Source organism: Neltuma alba, unplaced genomic scaffold (genome assembly GCF_004799145.2).
Source record: "Neltuma alba isolate B1F8T4 unplaced genomic scaffold, ASM479914v2 tig00012044_pilon, whole genome shotgun sequence".
Lineage (NCBI taxonomy): Eukaryota > Viridiplantae > Streptophyta > Magnoliopsida > Fabales > Fabaceae > Neltuma > Neltuma alba.
The window spans coordinates 216091-236187 of NW_021636609.1; the positions used below are offsets into that span (position 1 = coordinate 216091).

The 20097-nt window shown below is 36.7% G+C and overlaps 4 protein-coding genes across 18 annotated transcripts; 1 reads left to right on the forward strand and 3 right to left on the reverse strand.

Annotated features, from left to right (window-relative positions):
• The first annotated feature begins 664 nt into the window (after positions 1 to 664).
• Positions 665 to 3232, forward strand: LOC114721545 (vacuolar protein sorting-associated protein 2 homolog 1-like). Of its 2 annotated transcripts, XM_028907382.1 has the most exons (6): positions 665 to 841; positions 1031 to 1106; positions 1358 to 1488; positions 1826 to 1930; positions 2493 to 2753; positions 2900 to 3232. In XM_028907382.1, the coding sequence occupies exons 2-6, from the start codon at positions 1070 to 1072 to the stop codon at positions 3038 to 3040; spliced, it is 675 nt and encodes a 224-aa protein (XP_028763215.1). In that variant the 5' UTR covers positions 665 to 841; positions 1031 to 1069; the 3' UTR covers positions 3041 to 3232. The 2 variants fall into 2 exon arrangements, with proteins under 2 accessions (XP_028763215.1, XP_028763214.1); XM_028907381.1 differs by lacking the exon at positions 1031 to 1106 and having other exon boundaries at positions 667 to 841.
• A 95-nt stretch (positions 3233 to 3327) lies between these two features.
• Positions 3328 to 4010, reverse strand: LOC114721547 (RING-H2 finger protein ATL11-like). Its single transcript, XM_028907383.1, has one exon. It carries the CDS (start codon positions 3873 to 3875, stop codon positions 3378 to 3380), a length of 498 nt encoding a protein of 165 aa, XP_028763216.1. The 5' UTR covers positions 3876 to 4010; the 3' UTR covers positions 3328 to 3377.
• A 1641-nt stretch (positions 4011 to 5651) lies between these two features.
• Positions 5652 to 14117, reverse strand: LOC114721543 (uncharacterized). Of its 6 annotated transcripts, XM_028907376.1 has the most exons (10): positions 13914 to 14115; positions 13753 to 13792; positions 13420 to 13579; positions 11588 to 11762; positions 11040 to 11083; positions 8642 to 9619; positions 8008 to 8166; positions 6757 to 7011; positions 6604 to 6660; positions 5652 to 6113 (listed from the first exon to the last, which is right to left on the reverse strand). In XM_028907376.1, the coding sequence occupies exons 3-10, from the start codon at positions 13546 to 13548 to the stop codon at positions 5949 to 5951; spliced, it is 1962 nt and encodes a 653-aa protein (XP_028763209.1). In that variant the 5' UTR covers positions 13549 to 13579; positions 13753 to 13792; positions 13914 to 14115; the 3' UTR covers positions 5652 to 5948. The 6 variants fall into 6 exon arrangements, with proteins under 6 accessions (XP_028763209.1, XP_028763210.1, XP_028763211.1 ...); XM_028907377.1 differs by lacking the exon at positions 13753 to 13792 and having other exon boundaries at positions 8642 to 9607; XM_028907378.1 differs by lacking the exon at positions 13753 to 13792 and having other exon boundaries at positions 8008 to 8145.
• Positions 14118 to 14994: 877 nt separating this feature from the next.
• On the reverse strand, positions 14995 to 17322 carry LOC114721549 (40S ribosomal protein S3-2-like). 9 transcript variants are annotated; one of them, XR_003738092.1, is made up of 5 exons: positions 17134 to 17312; positions 16886 to 16978; positions 16001 to 16125; positions 15639 to 15854; positions 14995 to 15507 (listed from the first exon to the last, which is right to left on the reverse strand). XR_003738092.1 is itself a non-coding variant. In XM_028907388.1 (5 exons), the coding sequence occupies exons 1-4, from the start codon at positions 17161 to 17163 to the stop codon at positions 15737 to 15739; spliced, it is 336 nt and encodes a 111-aa protein (XP_028763221.1). In that variant the 5' UTR covers positions 17164 to 17322; the 3' UTR covers positions 14995 to 15507; positions 15639 to 15736. The 9 variants fall into 9 exon arrangements, 4 of the variants coding, with proteins under 4 accessions (XP_028763221.1, XP_028763222.1, XP_028763220.1 ...); XR_003738089.1 differs by having other exon boundaries at positions 15973 to 16125; positions 17134 to 17307; XR_003738090.1 differs by having other exon boundaries at positions 15973 to 16055; positions 16872 to 16978; positions 17134 to 17306.
• Positions 17323 to 20097: the final 2775 nt, after the last annotated feature.

The window sequence follows — 20097 nt, forward strand, 5'->3', positions numbered from 1 at the left end:
AAAGATGCATTTAAGGGTTGCTTCTATATGCTTCTATCCAGTTTTTATAAACACTTCTACATAAATTTAAACAAAACTCCCTTATAACTATTTAAAATTATTTAAAAAAAAAGCTCTAATCATCATTCCAAACGTGCAGTTGATTGAGACAAAACCTAACATTGGAATTGGACCTTCTCTCTCTGCGCCAATTAATGTCTGGTTGGAGCAGGGACCTATTTTAGCTGGTAACATTGGATGAATTAATGAAACTTACTTTAGTAGTTGGATCCATGTCACACACTGTGCTTTGATAGGGTGTATAGTTGATGATTGCAGGTGGTAGTAGTTTGACTCGAATACTTTAGTGCGTATAATGAATAAATTTTAGCCACCGTTTCAAGCTCAGCTTTTACGCCTTATATATCGTCGGTGTGAATGTCGGCAAAGGTTTTGGGCCTTTATCACATGAAATGGCCTGCCAGCCCAATTTTTAAATTCCATTCTGGGCTTTAGTTCGAGGCCCAATTCTCATACAGCCCTAAACTCATAGATTAAGAGGCCGAAGTTGGCCCAACAAAAAAAGGCGGCAAAATCGACGAAGGAGGCAACTCTGGACATACAGACATAATTCAATAAATGGAAAGAAAAAAAATGTGTTTTCAAAAAGTAAAAACTACCCGTAACAAGTATTCAACAGAACCGAGCAGGTCTTTGTGTACCGGTTAGTAGGGAGGCAGCGAAGAAGGCAAAGTGAGGTAAGAGAAGAAAGGAATTCATCAGATAAACTGAAAGCTTCTGTGTTTTCCAGAATAGTCGAGGAAGATGAGTTTTCTTTTCGGCAGTAGAAAGACTCCCGCTGGTATTTCTTCTTCTTTTCCTTTACTGTTTTGGTTATAGTTCGCCGAATTTTAGATCAGCACGTTCTATCAGTGGTCTTTTACCATTCTGCACAGAGGAAAGATATGTAGTGGATTTCATTTTGCATTCTCATTGTCGTTATGTTGCATGGTTTCTTTGACTGGTTTTCTCGTAGTTTTCTGAATTTTAGCCTTGTGATCGAATTAATCAATGTGGGGAACTCTAATTAATGGTGTCTCTCAACTTGGATAAAGCACGGGATTGTGGTTAGTTGTGGTGTGCTTCGCTGGTTTTATTATAGTGCCGAATTTAAGCTGTTTGATTGAAGCAATCAACATGGGGTACATTTGTTAATGGTGTTTAATTATTTGGATAGAGAAAGGAACTGAGCCTTATTTCAAATTGCATACTTGCCGAAGTAATGCTTGATTTAAAAGGAGTTGCACATGAATATGTAGCCATAAATAATGGTAGGGTGATTTTATTAAGGACAAACAAAACTTCTTTCCTTTTGCAGAGCTTTTGAGGGAAAATAAGAGGATGTTGGACAAGTCGATTAGAGAACTAGAAAGGGAAAGGCAAGGTTTGCAAGCTCAAGAAAAGAAGTTGATTGTTGAGATCAAGAAGAATGCCAAACAAGGACAGATGGTACTTGCTTTTATAAATATATTTTTCAATGACAAAATTTAGACGCATTTTTCCCCAAATGTTCGCCATAATATTCCTAGTGTCTCATGATTGTGTCTGTAAAAAAGTTTTCTTCATGTGTCATATTTATATGGAGTATGTCAAATGTGAACTTGTCCCAAGTCTAATCCATTTTTTAATAACTAAATTGTTAGTTTGTGATGCTTGTGATCAGTGTATTGGGATGTTGTTCTTGAAGTACTGAGTTCATTTCTTTAGGAACACAAATTTGATTCCCTCTGTTTTGATCTGGTTCAAACAATTTGTGGGTTTGAATTGGTATAAATTTGTGGATCAGGGGGCAGTGAGAGTAATGGCAAAGGACCTTATCAGAACTCGCCATCAGATTGATAAGTTCTACAAGCTTAAATCACAACTTCAGGGTGTTGCTTTAAGAATTCAGGTATGCTTTGCTCATTCTTTTTGAATTTCTTTGGCGGTAACAGAAACTGGCAGTCCCTTTTACATGCTTGTATATAGTTTCGCAGTTAGTTGTGACAACCAAGTTCAATGGACCTTATCACAACTTATTGTTTATGTCCGGTCCAGTTATTCAAATTTCCAGAGGCCAAGTTGTTATACCGTACCGGATATCGTTGCATAACTAATGTTAGGGGATCGGATTCTGCATTTGGACGCAAATAATACTCATACAATGCTATACCTGCATAAGATTATTAATGTTCTTGTAAAAGGTAGCAGAGCCAGAACTAGGATAGAGTGTGATTGTGTGCATATTTTGTTCGGGATGCTGGCAATACTTAAATTTACATACAAATCGGGTTGGAAAGATCAGGTGCAAATTGAATATTCAATTTTTTATTTTTTATTTTGGCGTTTTTCTCTGAAAGTTTTGGCACCTGAGGTTGAGGCTAGTCTTCACTATTGACACTTAGGTTATGAATACCCATAAAACAATCACATCAATCAAAGCTTTTGAAATGACTCTTTAAGATCAATCTCAGACACTGAAATCAACTCAAGCAATGGGGGACGCCATGAAAGGAGTAACCAAAGCAATGGGCCGAATGAATAGGCAGATGAACCTGCCTTCCTTGCAGAGGATAATGCAGGAGTTTGAGAGGCAGAATGAGAAGATGGAGCTGACGACTGAAGTGATGGGAGACGCAATTGATGATGCCTTGGAAGGGGATGAAGAGGAGGAACAGACAGAAGAGCTTGTGAATCAGGTGCTTGATGAGATCGGAATTGATATCAACTCTGAGGTGGGTAATTACTCTCTTTTATAATTTACCATTCTTGTTGCCAACTAGAAGATGGCTTATTACCAATGAACAGAATTCATATTGAACTTGTTTTAATTGTAAAAACAAAAACGCTTATAATAATATCAATTTTGTTTAACATGCAGCTTGTTAATGCACCCTCATCAGCTTCTGTAATTGCTCCTGCTGCAAGGAATAGAGTTGCTCAAGCTGAATCAACAGGAAATGAAGACAGTGGAATTGATGATGATTTGCAGGCTAGGTTAGATAATCTTAGAAAGATGTAAAAGAAGGATGAGAAGATGATGCTCCAGAGAAGGATGGAAATCATATTCATATACAATTACGCTGTGTTCAAATCCAATATAAAATGTTTGAAGTAGAAGCCATGTATCTTCCTATATGCTTGATGCTGTTATTTCTAATTATCATGTAAATCATCTACAATTCACTGTTGATTGAACGAAGTTTAACATAAAGCCTTTGTCTCTTACAAAATTCATTCACATGTTAATTTCTTTATTCAAAAATCCTACAGTAAACATTAAACACTGAACAAAACTTCACTCAAGTTTGTCTGATTCTACACAGAGCTCTGATACTGTTAGCAGGTGATGACCGGATTCAGGAGCTGACAAGGAACAAGATCATCTGATTGTGGTCATTGTCCTCTGAAGCTACAGACCTTCTTGGAAGGGACACTTCCTCAATTGCATTTGGAGGTGGCACATGGTCTATCTGGGTTCTGCACAAAGGGCAGCCAGAATGAGAGGCAAGCCAAGTGTCGATGCAAATCGTATGAAAGATGTGTTTGCAGCTATGAAGCTGCCTCACACTGTCTTCTTCTTCAAAGGGTGCCAAACAGATGATGCATTCAGTCTGATCAGTGCCTTGTACAGTTTCTGCAGTTCTGTACTGGAATGTCTTAGAACGAGACTCTAAGCTTATGGTGAAGGATTGGAGCTTGTCATCAAGGGCTAAGTTTGTTGTTGTGGATGGAATGGATTGTATCAGATCAATACTTCTGCTGGTACACCAACCAAGCATGGCGAGGCTGAAAAATAAAAGTGCAGCTATTAGTGCTGCTACGATCAGGATTGAAGCATAATCAGGCAATCCCATATGTGGCAGAAGCACCAAAAGCAGGTATTGTTGAGGCAAACTTAAATACCCTTTCCAACATTGGTTGACAATTCCTATGAATACAACCCACCAACAATTTGGCGTAAACAATGTTGGGAGCAGATAAAAGGCGTTAGATTAGAATATTCATAAACCGCCTAAATATATAGAATATCATATTTATTTTTTATTTGATCAATTTTTTTAATTTTAAAATATTATTGCATCTTGCTAAATATGAAGCAAGGTAGAAAAAGCTATCAGGGATATAATAAGATGTGAATGGGATGATCACAAAGAAGCGACATGGGCATTTAGCCACGTATGAAGGATGAAGGATATTACAAGCGGCATCAGGACAAGAATGAATATAAAAGAGGAAAGCACATCGTCGAAGAGGAAGCAGAGTTTCGCCATCATTTTGTAAGTTGTGCAGAATTCAAGAGTTGTTTATCCAACAAACTCTAAACAAATAACAGCAGACAAATATGGGAGGGAGGTGCCTTATCGCTGCTGGCAGGTTAGGCGGATGTTTGGATGAAAGGTACCTTATCCTAGACCCTCTAAATGGTGATTTTGCAGTTACTCTTTCAACTGCTTCAGTTTCAAATGTTGACACTTAACCCACTTTCTTCGTGCTCAAGAAGGCAATATCCACGTTATTATCTTTGAATATCCTCTTGCATCGGTATTTTCATAGCATCCACTTTACCATTTGCTTATATTTGAATGTGAATCGTCGTCCGCCCTCAATGAAGCTCCAGTGAGATTTGAAGCAAATGAATTGACAATTGTCAGTATACTTTAATCGTTGACTGAGTTTTTTTTTTGGCCAACGTTGACTGAGTTTAATGTCTGGATTATTTAATTTAGATAATGAACATGATGGGAGATCATGGGAAATCATGGGTGGGTATATGGTTAACACCCACGTTAAATCCACTCCTCCAGCAACTGCCCATTCTGTAGAATAAAGTAAGATATATTCCGAAAGGGAGTGAACAACCTTTTTTTTTTTTTTGGCTAGACAGATACATTAGAGGTAATTATGTTTGAGACGTTTTCAGACGCTGGACACCTCTCCTGAAAGTTTTAATTTAATGGATTAATTTTATTATAAATTCTTGATTGGAATAAAATGAAATAGGACAGATGGCTCGCGACGTATAATGCAAGAACGCTGGGGTACACTTAAAGGTGGCAAACCAAATTGTGATGCTTCTCTTCGAACTTCTATTCTGCTTCTATTCTCCCTTTTGCTCCCATACTGATTCATAATTTTATTCATTTAATTATTGTGCTCAAGAACCTACGTTTAAACCAAATATTCGCCGAATACCTGTGAGAAGAAAGAGCTAAACTTAGTTTACAACCTTGCATAACTATTTTGTATATTTCCGTTCCGTTCATAGAAGAATCCACAATGTCACTTTCCTTCCAAGTCGTCCTCTAACCGCCTAAAATGACGCGACGACCGGCTTACATATCGTTATACGTTTGGAAACTCCAACTCGGGAAAACTGGCAAGCGGAAGAAACTGAAATTGAAAACTGGCATGTACATGTGAGTTTTGTGCGATAAGTCGTACCATTTAGGTTTTCTCGAGTGTTTACTTTGATTTGCACTACTGGTGTTTGTAATTGATTTTTTCATGACTAATAAAATTAACGTTGTTTGACCCAAAAAAAACGAAAACTGGTAGGAACTCGTGCTTGCTTTCTCTCTCGAAAGATGATCAACATTTAATCCAGCTACATTCTACTGGGGACACATCACTGGACCAATGCACGTATTTTCAAGATCAGAGATTTACAGAAAAGGATCGAAACAGTTACAGTGAAGAACCAACACAATGAAACAGATTTACAGAAAAAGATCGAAACAGTTACAGTGAAGAACTACCACAATGAAACTAACGAACGCGTCAGTACATTACACTTCTGGACAATTTCTTAACGCCTACAAGACTTGATGGATCCGAGCAACCGTCCAAGATACGATGGGTTTAGGGCAGTGCAAAAGTTAGCTTATTATTCTTATAGCCTGACAAGTAAACTGGTATTATTTACAAAGCTACAAGAACCCTGATCTATCATCATGAGCAACCCCAGCACAGGCTGTTAGTTGATTGCTTGAGCTGAAGCTTGTAGGTACTTGAGAATTCATCCCAGCAAGCTCTCTTACTCGTACCAAAATTGGTTCAGGAATAGGGACTGTACCATGCTTCCGTGAGTTCAGCTATCACGCAGGAGGAAAAGAAAACAAATTTTAATGTCAAAATAATCAAATTAGCTGAATTTACAAGCATCACATGCAGCTAACTGGGGCTTCCCTTGACCAGGTCAAATGCTGGAAAGTCAGTTATGAGGAAGTGAAAAAATTTATTTCCACAGAAAAATAACATTCTAGTCCTCAAAGGAGCTGTGATTCATGCGTGAGAATCACCCAGAAGGTAAAATTTCTTTTTTTTTTTTTTTTGGGGGGGGGGGGGTTAACATAGAAAGGGACTAAGAGTGGCAAAAAGTTACCATTATGGTAACAACCAGCTCTCAGTATGTTAAACCTATGAACAACAATGTAGAACGGCAAAAACTACTGTTGAACGGCAAAAACTACTGTCAAGGATATTTGACGACAGTTCCCAGCATGTACTGGCAGAGGACATGGGATAGCAAAAGCCAACTTGGCCGAACTCAATAAGATCAAAGTAAAATAAGTCAGAACTTACACCCTCATCTGAAGCTGCCTGCGCAAAGCTAGCTTTAAGCAAATTCCTCCACTTATCCTGCATTAGAAAATCAGCATTCAGCTGCCTGCTGCCCAACTATAAACATGACCAAACAATCATATGAGATAGGTTAAAAACCAAAACTAAAAATACCTTAAGATCAACAGACGTACGATATGAGTAGGAAGCAAAAGAAAGCCGTTTGATCTCAGACCATCTCCCTGCTCCACACCGTGATACACCTTCAACCAATTTCATCACCTCAACAAGGGTCCATGCTCTATGATGTTTCCTTCTCATTCCGCCTTTTGAAGTGGGGACAGTCACTATGTTGTCATCTAAACTATAGCTAGATAGCTCTGCCTTTCTCAGTCTCAATTCCTGTCGATCTTTCTGCTCAACAGTAAACTATGTCCAGCATACCCACACCCAAAAGATTGAAAATATCAGAAACAAGTTGTAATGTCAAGGAATTACATTGGAGAACAAAAAGAAACCAGTGCCTTTATAGAAATCAATTAACCCAAATGACAAGCTAGTATCTTAAAGAGAATTGGTAAAGAATTATATAACCTAGCGTGAATTACCTAGTTTCTTAAGTTAGTACTCTCATCTTTTGCAATGACCCTCGGATTTTCCCACATCTCAGAGATGCCCCAAGAAATACTAACCAGATGTTACCAGGGGACTCAGGAAGACTCAGGAAGACCATCCATAGATTAAGACTGACAAGACGTTTGTACATAATGATGATACTAACTAGATTTGTTCACAATAGATTATATCACTTCGAACCTCCACCTTGTTGTGAGGAGATGGGGGGTCAATGACAGGTAATGGCCCTTGGGGTTCATTTTTGATGCTGTAACCTCTATTAGTTGAGTTGAGTACTAGCCATTACTTTCTAACAAGAGTACGAAGGCTTATCCCACTAGCTGTTGTTTTCTATTTTGAAAAAAATACTATAGATGAAACATAAGGTTGAATTTCGTTTTTAATAACATGAAAAAGGTGAAATCCATTAATGGAATGAAGTTTTCAAGAACTTTCCAGAAGTGAAATTATTTTTCTCAAAACATGTAGCAGCCGCTTGAGCTTAGAGTGTGTCAATGAATTATTGATTAGTGATTGGTTGTTCTATGTACAAAATGCAAGTAGCTCAAATGAGGAATAGTACAAGAAATTCACATTAAGCCATTTCCATTTATTCTCCAATCTAGTTCTCTCCTGCCTGAAACACAAAGTAGTTTTTTTTTCCCACCATCGAGAATAACTATTTAGAGGGTAATTTTCACACAGGTAGACATTCTAAACTAAATTACTCATTCTGGAATCCAGTGTCTATAATATACCAAATCCATGATCATAATCAAGAAAGGGGGGTGGGGGACAACACACACTTACTTGCCGCTGAAACTTTGAAGGTGAGGATCTTGATTTTAAGACTTTGTCCCATCCCTCGTCTTCCTGAGAACCATGCTCTCCAAGGGCCTTATTGCTTAGGTTGGCAACCTCCACCATGCCATTACTTTGATGGAATTTCTGGGTGGAAATCATATCATTCTGCTTGTAAGAAAATTATAATTTATAGCACATAATTATTAAGGAGGCAGACAACGTTCACACTATAATAATGTTTTGTTGATAATAGGACAATGCATTCAAACTTGGTATGAGAGAAAAGTGATACACTTCTAAGGTCTTCCAATAAAAGGGGCAGATGAAAGCAATAGTAAATTACAATAATAAATTACAAAAGCAATAGTAAGAGAGAGAAAGATGATAGATGCTGTGATGTTCAAAAAACAAAACGTTTAAAAAAAAAATTACAGATTCACTCAAACGCAATACATACAAAATGCGCTAACTTGTTCCTTGCATTATGGTATGCATTTTATAACAGAACAAGATCATTTGCCATCATGCAGAAATAAGGACAACAATTAGCATGATATCGGAACATGAATAAATGCTTGAGAGGCAATTATCTAAAACCTCAAAAATGAAACATAATTCGAAATGAAACAGCAACACTCACCATAAGAGGCATGATATTTTTCCTTGGCCGACATCTTCGGATCCGGGAAACACAAGGAATGTAAATTCCAGAACCTCCCAGAGAGTCAAACCTAGTTACAACACTTCTCCCGTCTGAAAAGGCATTCCTAACAGGTCCATTGTATGAGTTTGGCGAGACATGTCCAAGTTCCATACTTCTGTGTGAACTCAACAACCTAGGATTCTGGTCCCTGGACTCATTTTCAGAAAGCTCTTCAATATATCTCCTAGTGGGCTTACGGATTCTTTTAGCAGCTCTTTGTTCTGTCTGGAGACTCTCACTACACAAATCATGTTCCACTTTATGACTTCTCAGTCTCTTTCCAGAAAAAACTTGATTATCTTCATTTCCAGTATCCTCAGCACATGATGAATCCTTATAGTTGATATCCTCTTCTCCACCTGTAGTATCCTTGAAGAGTACAGCGTCCACATTTCCATCACTACCTTCCTCACATTTTTTAACTAATTTGTTATCTTTAACTATGAAAGTTGTTGCTGAAACATCAAATGAGTTAGTTAAACTCATAGCAATCCTCCTCTTCAGCCACTGCTTGTCTTTCACAGTAGTTTCCCGACCAAAAGTCACTTTGAACAGTTCATGAAGTTCTCTGATTGATAACTTGTCCAAGCATATTTCTCCTTTTATCATTGAAAAATCAGGCTTCAAAGAAGAATAGACAGCAGAAGTAGGTGATCCACTCTCTGTCTGTCCTTCGGAAGGTCTAGAACACCCACCAACGTTTTGTGATTGATTACTATGGCTGTCATTTAAAGAAGGTGCTGCAGAAGGAATAATTTCCTGGAATGAAGCATCACACTGAAACATTCCATCCATGATAGGCAAATCAGCAGCAGAACACTGGCTGTCTACATTTACATAAGAAAGACCAGGTGATCCACAGGCCAAACGAAGCTTCTCTTCCTCCTTGACCTTTTGCAACATCTGCTCAATATACTACAAAAGATTATAGAAGTCAAGAAGGATCCTAGCATTACAGATGCTACAAAACCAGGACAGGCAGACATATGAGCAGAAAGACAACGGCCAAACATCAATGAAAGAAATTGACAGTAAGCTACTAGGAGTAAATGAGATCACCAGCCACTCTATGTAAGTTCACACAGTTTGTACATAAGTAAGAATTCCAAAGTTAAAAGAAAACTAATACAAAAAGCCCTGCGGGATAATCATAACAGATCACTCACGTATCAAGTCCAGGGAAGTGTCTAAATCAAACTCTGACAGGCAAGAACCCAAGCCTTGCATACCTATTTTTATTTTCATCTCAGCGTCAAGAAATGGGTAAATTGCACGTCAAGAAATGGAAAAATTGCAATTTACTGATGTAAACCAAGCATACCTATTTGACATGCTTCAGCTGAAATTAAGTGCATCCATTTTTTTTTTTAATGATTTCAATTAAATTAACCTGTGTCATTGTTCGCTAAAATAGCATATTTAAGCTATCCCTTGGAGCTCTACTTTATAAGTGCACTACTTATACAATGTAGGACACCATTGATTGTCCCTTTATCCAAGTGAAATGTCCCATTAGCATATAGTTAAAACATATTTATAGTTACAGCTTAATTTAAGCATTACAATCCTCAGCTCAAGTATACAATCTTATACCATGTTCTGCCACAGATTCCCTGTTCATTGGGTAAGTCAAGCAAAATATGTATCGAATATGAAATATAATTGGAGCATAATAATAGTCCAAAATGAAAGTAACTAACAACATAGAGATATCCCGAAAATAGACCCAATTCCAACCTCACCCCTCCTCCCCAAAATCTCTATCCTGCGTTAAAAATATTTAAAATGAAAATTTAAAAAAAAAAATCCTTTCATAGCAAGTACAGACATGGTCTGATGATCTTTCCTGATAGCATTGTGTGATTTCAGATTGTCACAATTTACAAAGAGGAAAAATCAATCTAGAAAGTAGGAACTCATCTTTTCCAAATCAGATTTCAGACATCCAAACTGCAAAAATAGAAGTTTTTTCGGTACACAAAAATCATATCAATAATGAATAGAGCTTAAAGGTTTTCCAAAAGAAATTAAAAATTCAAGCAAAAAATGAAAAAAAAAAAAAGGGGGTGAAATATGTTCCACATTTCATTTAATATGCACCAGCAACATTACAAGGATAGATAGAAGCATTAGGTACCAACAGTCCTACACTAAGTCATAACAATTTTTCAGCTTGGAAAAGGAACTACAATTGGATTAAAACAATTGACACATCAATAAAAAATAATTCAGAACTCAGGAAAAACACACAAAGAATCAGATAAGTGAAAGTGGTCCGATAGTGCGTGTCTATGTATGTAGGAGCAAGAGAATAAAAAATAAATTAACCCAATACCTGAAGTCGTGCATTTAATTTCCCTGGATCTGCCTCTGCAGTATCTGATCGTGACACACATGGAGTACAGACATAATAAGATATGAAAATTTACGTGATGGAAAGCAAAATATACAAGTAATTTACCCATTGAAATCATAAACAAGATGATGATTTCCCCGGAAAAAAGAAAGAAAGAATCATTGAGAGAACTGAAACATAAATAATGTGCAGCACAGCTCTTCCAGCTTTAACGAAACAAAAATGATCAATCAAACTCTTTTTTTTTTTTTTTTGGCTTAACAAAATCAATTTAAGTATCTCATTTATTCAAAATCATGTCTTAAAACTCTGATCCAAACAGGCAATTAATTAAAACAACAAATAATAATTTGGAAATTACAGTTTTGAAAAGATAATCCCACAATTGATAGACATAAGCAATGCTTCGATCACTGGCCTTTGAAAAACAATCTTCAGTTTGTATGTATAAATATTGTCATTGCTTCGACATTGCACTAAAACTTTTCAGATATAGTAGCTTATACAGCTAAAGAAAAGACACATACCTTCCAAGCACTCTAATTGAAGCTTCTCAGAGGAAGACCTTTCAATTGGTGAACATCCTTCATGAAGTCCAGTGTCCGCATCAACACCCATTTCAATCTGATCGTATTCAAGGAAATCCTCCACCTCAATTAATTCATCATCTGTTGCAGGAACCAACCTCCCATCACCTTCAACCTAATGATTACGCCAGACATTAACATTCAAGTAATTATTATCTTAGCAAAGTGACCAGACATGAAAATCAAATCAAAATGATCATTATTCAAGCAGGGTGAAAGCAACATGAAAGCTGGTGAAGGAACATGAACCAGCATAAAGCGAACTAGCCACTTGCAAATATCCTAGACTACCTAATCAACACACAGAAACTTCTAACAAACTGTCATCATCCATTTTCAACATTTTAATTCTGGAGATCAAAGATCTCTTTTGAACGCTCCTAATATGATTTATGGGTTGATTTATGGTTCTTCAACGTTGCCGGGTCTGATTTCTGGATTCTTCAATGGAATTTAATTTATTTGTTGATAGCCTTCAATAGTTTGTTTGTTTTCGGGTCTAACATATTCTGGGTCTGATTTATTTGTTCCTGTTCTTCCACAATTTTCTCTGGTATTCCCCAGGGGCTACAGTTCTCCGCTGGTTTCTTATCTGATTTCAATTCTAGTTCAGGTTTCAGCTGTTTCATGAAGGTGGGGGCTCGTTTGATTTCAATTTTAGTTTACAATGGAGAACAATGGTCGTTTCTGATTTCTGGTGGCCAAAAAGCCGCAACAGTGGCTCTGGTTTCGGGTCTGATTCCCCCCCCCCCATTTTGAAGGGTATTTTATTCTGTCAATTTTATAAATATGAATATCAAATCCAAAAATTTTATCTACTTTTTATTTTACATGCCAAACATATTTTTAAAACCCACTTCCCATGCCTTTTCCTCTTCCACTCAAAAGTTCATATTCTGACATCTCTTTAGCCCTCACTGACTCATTAAACCAGCAATTTTGTTCATTCTCTTTCTTCTGTAACTGTTAAATGAATGGCTTAATTTTCCTTGACTTGGATTTCAGGTTCAGAATGAGTATCTGCAAAAAGGTGTCTTGACGAGATTGGATTCACTGGACTGACCACAATTTAAAATCTCCGAGGATCTTTAACGAACCATGTTAGGTTACATTTATATTCATCAAAGTACAGTGAACCACTCAGCTCACAAGCATGATCGTACACATCTACATGCAGATACAGTTCTAATACCTTCAAGCTTTCCAACAACATAGGCAACAAAGACTCACAAATACCAACAGGTCAAAGGCGGTAGATGCCATTGTGTCACCATTTTTTTGGATTAAAAAAATTACCATAATGTTCATACGGGCTCCACAAAACTCGACGAAAATGTTTACAAAAGATTCTATGGGTTATAAGACAAAAGGTTACAATTCATTAACATGAATGCCTAAGCTCACTCAGCGTACAAGCATGTAGGCATACTGGAAACATGGTTCTAACGCAATAGTATCCATCACAGACAACCTCCCATGTGGTTCTCTTCAAGCATGTCAGATTTAACATTACATAACCTTTAAACCGACCTCTAAACCGCAATAGCACTAATTGAGACATTCTGTGCAGGAAGCACCAATTAACTTGCCTCCAGTTGCATTCAGTTCAATATTTAGCATATGATATCAATGACAGTCAACAAAACAATAAAGGCCGTTCCTAGCAGAAAATTTTTAATTTCAAATATTTTGTATATCTTGGTCAGAACAAACTCAAAAAGATGGTAGTTCAATTCTCATTAACAAATTTAGGATGAAATAGTTTAGTATACCCGCACGAGCTTGTACATAACTGGGTTGGAAATCTGCTTTGGTGAAGACAGAGCAGAGCTACTTCTATCAATACCACTGTCTTCAAGCTTCCCCTCGTCATTATCTTCAATTCCAACCAGTGTCTCCATGGAAAACTCACATGCACCTCCAGCATACGAACTGGAAAGTCCAGAAAGAACCCAAAAAAAGTTAAAGTTAACATTTTTCATTGAATAAACGGAACACGCATTTCTATACCACATGCAGCATAATTAAAATGACAATTGGAACAAGAACATGCGTAGAATCCAACAATTTTGCCACAATATGGAAACCCCACAATTCTAACGTACCACTAACACCACGAAACTTGAAACTTGCTCCACGTCCATACTACAAAACTCTTAATGTCAAATTACAAATGCTGACAAATTACCCGAGAAGAAATGCATTCGAAGCCTGACAATAACAAACAAAAACTGTGGCCAACGCGTGAATTGGAATTGGGACTCACCATAAAGGCAGATAGAGTGACTGATAAACGAGTCCGCCAAGTAGCTGCAACTGTAAAAGTGACCGATTAAGAGCAGTGTCTGTGAGTGATTGAAGAAGCAAGCTTTTTCGAGGGATGAATTTGGAAGAGAAACTTCTCACATAAGCAAAAGACTTCGAACACAAAAGATATACATATATATATATATATATATATTTTTCCTATCTGAAACCTTCTTTTGTATTTTTCTCAATTCTGTGGGGAATTGCGACGAAGTGCTTAGTTTGCTTTTTCTGTACGCTGTGTTTACTTCCCAACAGTTCCGGATTCGACGTTCGCTCTAAAATCTGGTTAATAGTGAGCGTGGATTCCAGTCGTACGCTCCTGTGAACTTTTTATTTTTTTTTTCTCGAGAAAAGCTGGAAGGGCCCTCAAGCCGAACGATATTTCCGTGAAAATAGAGACAAAAAATAGACGAAGGAAGATCAAATAGGGTGGTGGCTGAAGTGGCGAATTAAAAGTTCACGCCCCACAAATGTGGTGAATTAAATGGCCAAATAAGCCATAAACTATTTTACATATTATGAGTGAGATATGAGTAAGCTTTGAAGTTCAAATTTTTTTATCTCCGTAAAAATTTCATTATTCTTTTTATTAGGTCTCGCAATCGCACCAGCCATCACCGCAAGCCTCCTTTATATGCGAGATTTTATTTTAAAAGAGTTTAATCTTTTCATGGTAACACTAAAAAATGAACTAAACTGTTACTATTAGACAGCTAATATATATCAAGAAAATGATTATGGCAAAATTAAAAGAAATAACGCCTCATTTCTTTAAGACCTTGAAAATAATGTCTTTTTTACATGCCTACCATCTTTATAATTCTATTATCTTAGCTTATAGCCGAGTGCACAATTACAAATTATGGTCCTCTTATGAAACCTTTAACTTAAAATAAGTAAATAACTATAAATTTTGTTATAACTAAGATAAGACCGCCTAATATTCTTAAAAAACTAACATCAACAGTATAGAAGTCGAAGTCTGGGCCGTAAAAATTGAAATTACTGAATCATCTTCGAATGTGTTCAATCCTAACTTACAAAAGAATACTGCAAAGTTATAAATTATTATATGCCTATAAAAGTCATTACAAGCCATACTGATACAGAAAGTTATGCAACAAGTCAGCCAAGAAGTTTAAGGCAATCGATGGGTTGGAAGGCCTGCCGTCAATGAACATGCTCATCATGAAACACTGAGTCACAGTTGTACATATGAGAAGACCACAAAAAAGAGTTTTTTTAAGAGAAAAGAAAAGGAAAAGATAAAAAGAAAGAGAAGCGCATAGCATAGCGATCAACTTCAATGATTAAATCCCTGCCCATAAAAGTACAGCAACAAAACAAAAATGATAAAACAATGGTGGTGATTGTCTAAACCACAGCATTTCTATGTTGGCAGGCTGTAACAGAGGCCCGACAGCGTGATCTTCTTCCTCCTCTGGCAGACGGATTTGTAATTAAATCAGGAAGTGATTTAGTTGGCCCTTGCTTACCCTTAGGACCCCAACAAAGCATTATTTCCACCATTGCAGCTTAATGAGGTCACCCTGCAACCATTGCAGCTTAACGAGATCAAACAGAACATTCTGACGTAATGGTGTTTTAGTTAATGGGGCGGAAATCAGTTCTATGCTCCAATTAAAATCAGAATCAGAGCCAAAAGAAAATACAAGCCCACCTGTCTCAAAAGCAAATGCCTCTGTGTGTATCATGATGTACCTGGTTTGATATCAGGTTGGAAACCAGCTAAACCATGATTTTGGTGGAAGCAACTAATCACCCACTTCCACCAAGACTATGATTTTGGTGGTTTTCAACGTGTATCATGTACTTGTCCTTGAATTTCATAGATCTAGCACTCTGCTCTGACTCTGAGCATGTCGCTTGCAAAAATCTACAGAAGTTGTCATAAAGGCAAGTTATTCCAGAAATTAACATTGTCTTATTACACGTGGCAAAAAAGGTTTATAGTGACAAAATGAAATGAGAAGGAATATGCAGATTGTACAAACCCATCTTGGATCATATCAATATATTGACCTCACAACCTTTGGCACCACTTTCCATAACAAACCCCAAGTCACCATAGCAAGCCCTGAAACCAAAACAGATGATGTAATAACAAGTCGATTCATCCCACAAAGAATTTAACAGCAGCAGATATCCTACAGGAGTCATAAAAAAAATTCGAAAGATAAGTCAATTTCTAACAGTTTTTAACAAGCATAACAACGATTGCCGTCTGACATAGTTAAGAAACAATTAAAAAACAGAAAATAGAGAGCAATTATGCATGGTAAATGCAAAAATCATTGTTCAGGTTTTGTGCTGGGCTACTTTGGGGATGTTTGGGAAGCTTAAAAAGCACTTCCCCGTAAAATGAGACTATCTCCTCTATATATTTATTTCGTATAAGATAAAAATATTTCCAAAAGCACGGTTTGGTTTCCATTCAAACACCACCTTAGATCAGTGGAATATGATCAAATTTCAGTTCCAGCACATCCAGACGGTTTCATCAAATCATCAACAGCATCCACAAAGGAAGGGAAAGAGTGAGATGTAGGAGTTCCCGAACCCCAAGAACTAACACCAGTTCCCGAGAACTAACAAAACTCCCATTTAGTCCATATAAGCATTGATGGAAAATCCTCTTAACCCATAACATCTTGAGCAAGGGATAATAGACAATGCTAAAATTAGATTTAAACAGAAATTAGCACAAAATCCAAGTTGAAGCAAGATCTAACCCCAAAAAGATTATTTAAAAAAACACATAGAAAGCAAATAATTAAAAAAATTGACAGTTTTTCAGGGAAAAAAAATCGAGAGATTTTGGCTTCACAAAAATGTAACTCAATAAAATAATCGTTCTTTTTCAGCAAAAAGAATGAAATAAGCTATAAGACACCGATTACTGCATACCCAACATAGCTGCGTGTCGCCTTAATCATGATCTCCTTCCTCATCGGCGTAACCCTAACTTCGACCCCAGAATACCCATCATCTACGATCTCCCTGATCAGTAATAACCCAGTGAACTCCGGAAAGAAAACTCCATTCGCCGCAGCCTGAGTTGATAGGATTCGCATAAAAAACGGCTCCTCAAAAAAATTCGAAGAAATTTACAAAAGATTGAAATTCCAACTCAACAATGAGAAATCAGCACTCACCTTTCGCTTTCTGCCCATTTGGGTGGCCATGTTACGTTGCGATTGTGCGAAGACTGCAGATAGTTTTGCTTCCTCCCGGCTTTTAGCGTCTGGGAAATTCTAGAGAGAAAATTCCGGCTGCTTCACACAGTGAAATGAAGTGGAAACTGGAAGGGAGCAGGAATGAAAATGGAAGATGAAATGGAACATAGGATTCCTCGGCTAATATAACCAAAGAGGGTGTTTGGAAGTGTTTTTATGGTTTACAGATAAATATAAAAAAAAATTTTTCTCATTTTATGAAAAAATATTTTTAAAAAGTACGTTTAAGGATTATTAAACACCTCCTAATTAACCAGTATCCAAAATATTTTCTGCGTAAAAGAGTATTTATAGTGCATCATTTTTTTTAAGTATCTTAAAACTTTTTTTAATACATTCAACACTTCAAAATATTTTTGAAGTATGGCTAGTATTTATTAAAAATATTTTTAATACACCCAATATCAAGATAAAAAAATATTTTAAAGTAATAAATGTACCTAAAAAAATAAAATACATCATAGTGTATACCAAGAAAAATTTCCATCTTCTTAAATTAATATTTTTTAATTTTATTTCTATTTAATATATATAAATTTTAAATTATTTATTCATGCCAACAATTTAATTATGTGACTTCTAATAGACAAAAATAATTCTCTTCAACTTATAAACAGGAGCATAGGACAGTTTGGACCCATCTTTATCTCATTAATGTAATTTGATTATTTGTCATCAACTTAATTAGCAACGATAAAATTATTGGTAAAATTTAATCAGAATAAAATTACAAATAAATGACCTTCAAAGGAAATCAAAAATAAAGTTAACTTCTTTTTTTTTTACTAGCAAGGCAAGCAACTCTTGAATGAAAAAAAAAACATTACATCTGCTCAAAGGGATATTGGCATCGTTGAGATCCAGAGCAACTTGTGCCATACAGAAGTCTGGAGGCTGTTGAAGATAACCTAATTTCCTGCTAGACCCATTTGCTGACTTAGCAAGATAGCCTGCACATTTGAATGCTTCCCCATGGGTATGATAGATTTCAATGTGCCATGTAGAAAATAGGAGCAGCCTGGTCTCATTTATCGCATTACACAAAAGGTGCGTGTCTCCACTATCCCACATTAATCGTTGAACAGCTTCCAAAGAGTCTGTGGAAAAGCTTGATCTGTGAAAATTTCATGTCTCTGCACGCAACCAATCCTGCCTCAAATAGCCAATAACTCTGCAGCAGTGTACTGGTGATATTCCATCTCAACCATTCTTGCAAATTAAGATTAAACAAGACACAGTAGTAAGGGGGGTTAATAATGGACATCCACACACTATTTGCACTTACACAATCACAAAGAATATGTAGTGTTGACTCCTCTCTATTACACTCAAAAAGAACACTCAGCAGTATTTGAAACACCACATTATGCTTCAAGTGAATTCGTTGAGAGTCTCTCGGAAAAGCCTTGCCACATGGAGAATTTTGCTCTTTCAGGAATCACGAATATCCCACCGCCATATTTTCTTACTGTGGTGCTCTGTCCGATGATAAACCATGTGATCGGCAGATTTAATGTTAAAGTGTCCATCAGTAGATTTTCTCCAACAAAAGCAATCCCCACACCTATGTTTCTGACGTAGAATTTGCACCCATGGGAGGTTGGGCTTTGTTAGGAGACCCCAACATAATTTCATGACCTCCTCCTTCTGCAATGTCCAAGGCTTGATCTTGTGTTTCTATTCAAATTGCAAAATCCCCCCTCATTTGGTATCATTGTCTTCTTCTTCTTATGCGTTGTGTTTGAGCCCCGTTTCTGTCTACTCAACGTCAGGACCATTTTTGTTCGGAGAGCCATTGTCTTCTTTGCTGCAAAGCCAGCTACAGAGTTTCTTGATTCACCCAGAAGAACAGCCGGTAAGGACAGCAGGTAAAATCTAGTTCTTTAATATGGGAAAGAAAGGAGGCAAGTTAACAATAGGCTTAGTTCAGTGTTAAAGGTATTCACAGCATGCTTTTGATTTTGCATGTTTTATATTTGGGGTGCTTTGTTTGCTGTTGTCATAAAATTATGATAACGTTGGTTGTTGTCTTTGTATTTCTTCTCAATCTAATACAGATTTTACTTGATGAAGTCTCTCTCTGTTTTTTTTCCCCCAAATAATCCTCATGAAATATTGAATTTTGTGTAGATAATTTCTCCCAATTTTAAGTCATACGTAAATAAGTTATATATAATATTATATTATTACGGTAAAATAATAGATAATTTTTTTTTTTTACCAGAAACTGAAGGGAAAACCACTTAACGCAGGTGGTACCCAAATAGCCTAAACTTCCTACTTAATAGATAAATTAATATGAAGATGGTTATTTGCACGAATAAAAAAAGTTTATAAGACTTCTATTGTAAGATTTTAAGAGTCCGCATACAACCTGTACTGTATTTCTGAGGAAAACGCATCTAATCTCTTGGGAGAATATAAAAGCAAGCAGGCATAAAGATAGCCTGGGAATCAAAGATCTACCCTTGTCAAAATGTGGATGCGGCCTTCAAGAATCTGTTTGGATACACTATTGGATCCTGAATAAATAGCTTTCATCACCCTAAATATGCTTGGGCTCTTAGTTTTGTGTTTGGAGAAGTTTTTGGCTCACCTAACATATGAGTCAAAAGTTGGTTTCAATCCCGCTTTGAGAAGCTCCTCCCCCTCATGGCTTTTTGTGTAGTCGTGCTTGTGGTATTGTGGTATTCACAGCATGTTTGGATACACGATAAATGCCTTGAAAAGTGGTTTATTGAACCCATAAGCAGTTTTGAAATTAAATGCATGTTTGGATTAATTTTTGACCTATTTGACTTATGAATTAGAAGATAATATTTTAAGCACAATTGCAAAAACACTTGAACCTTCCTTATGGCTTATCCTGTTGTGCTTGTGAGT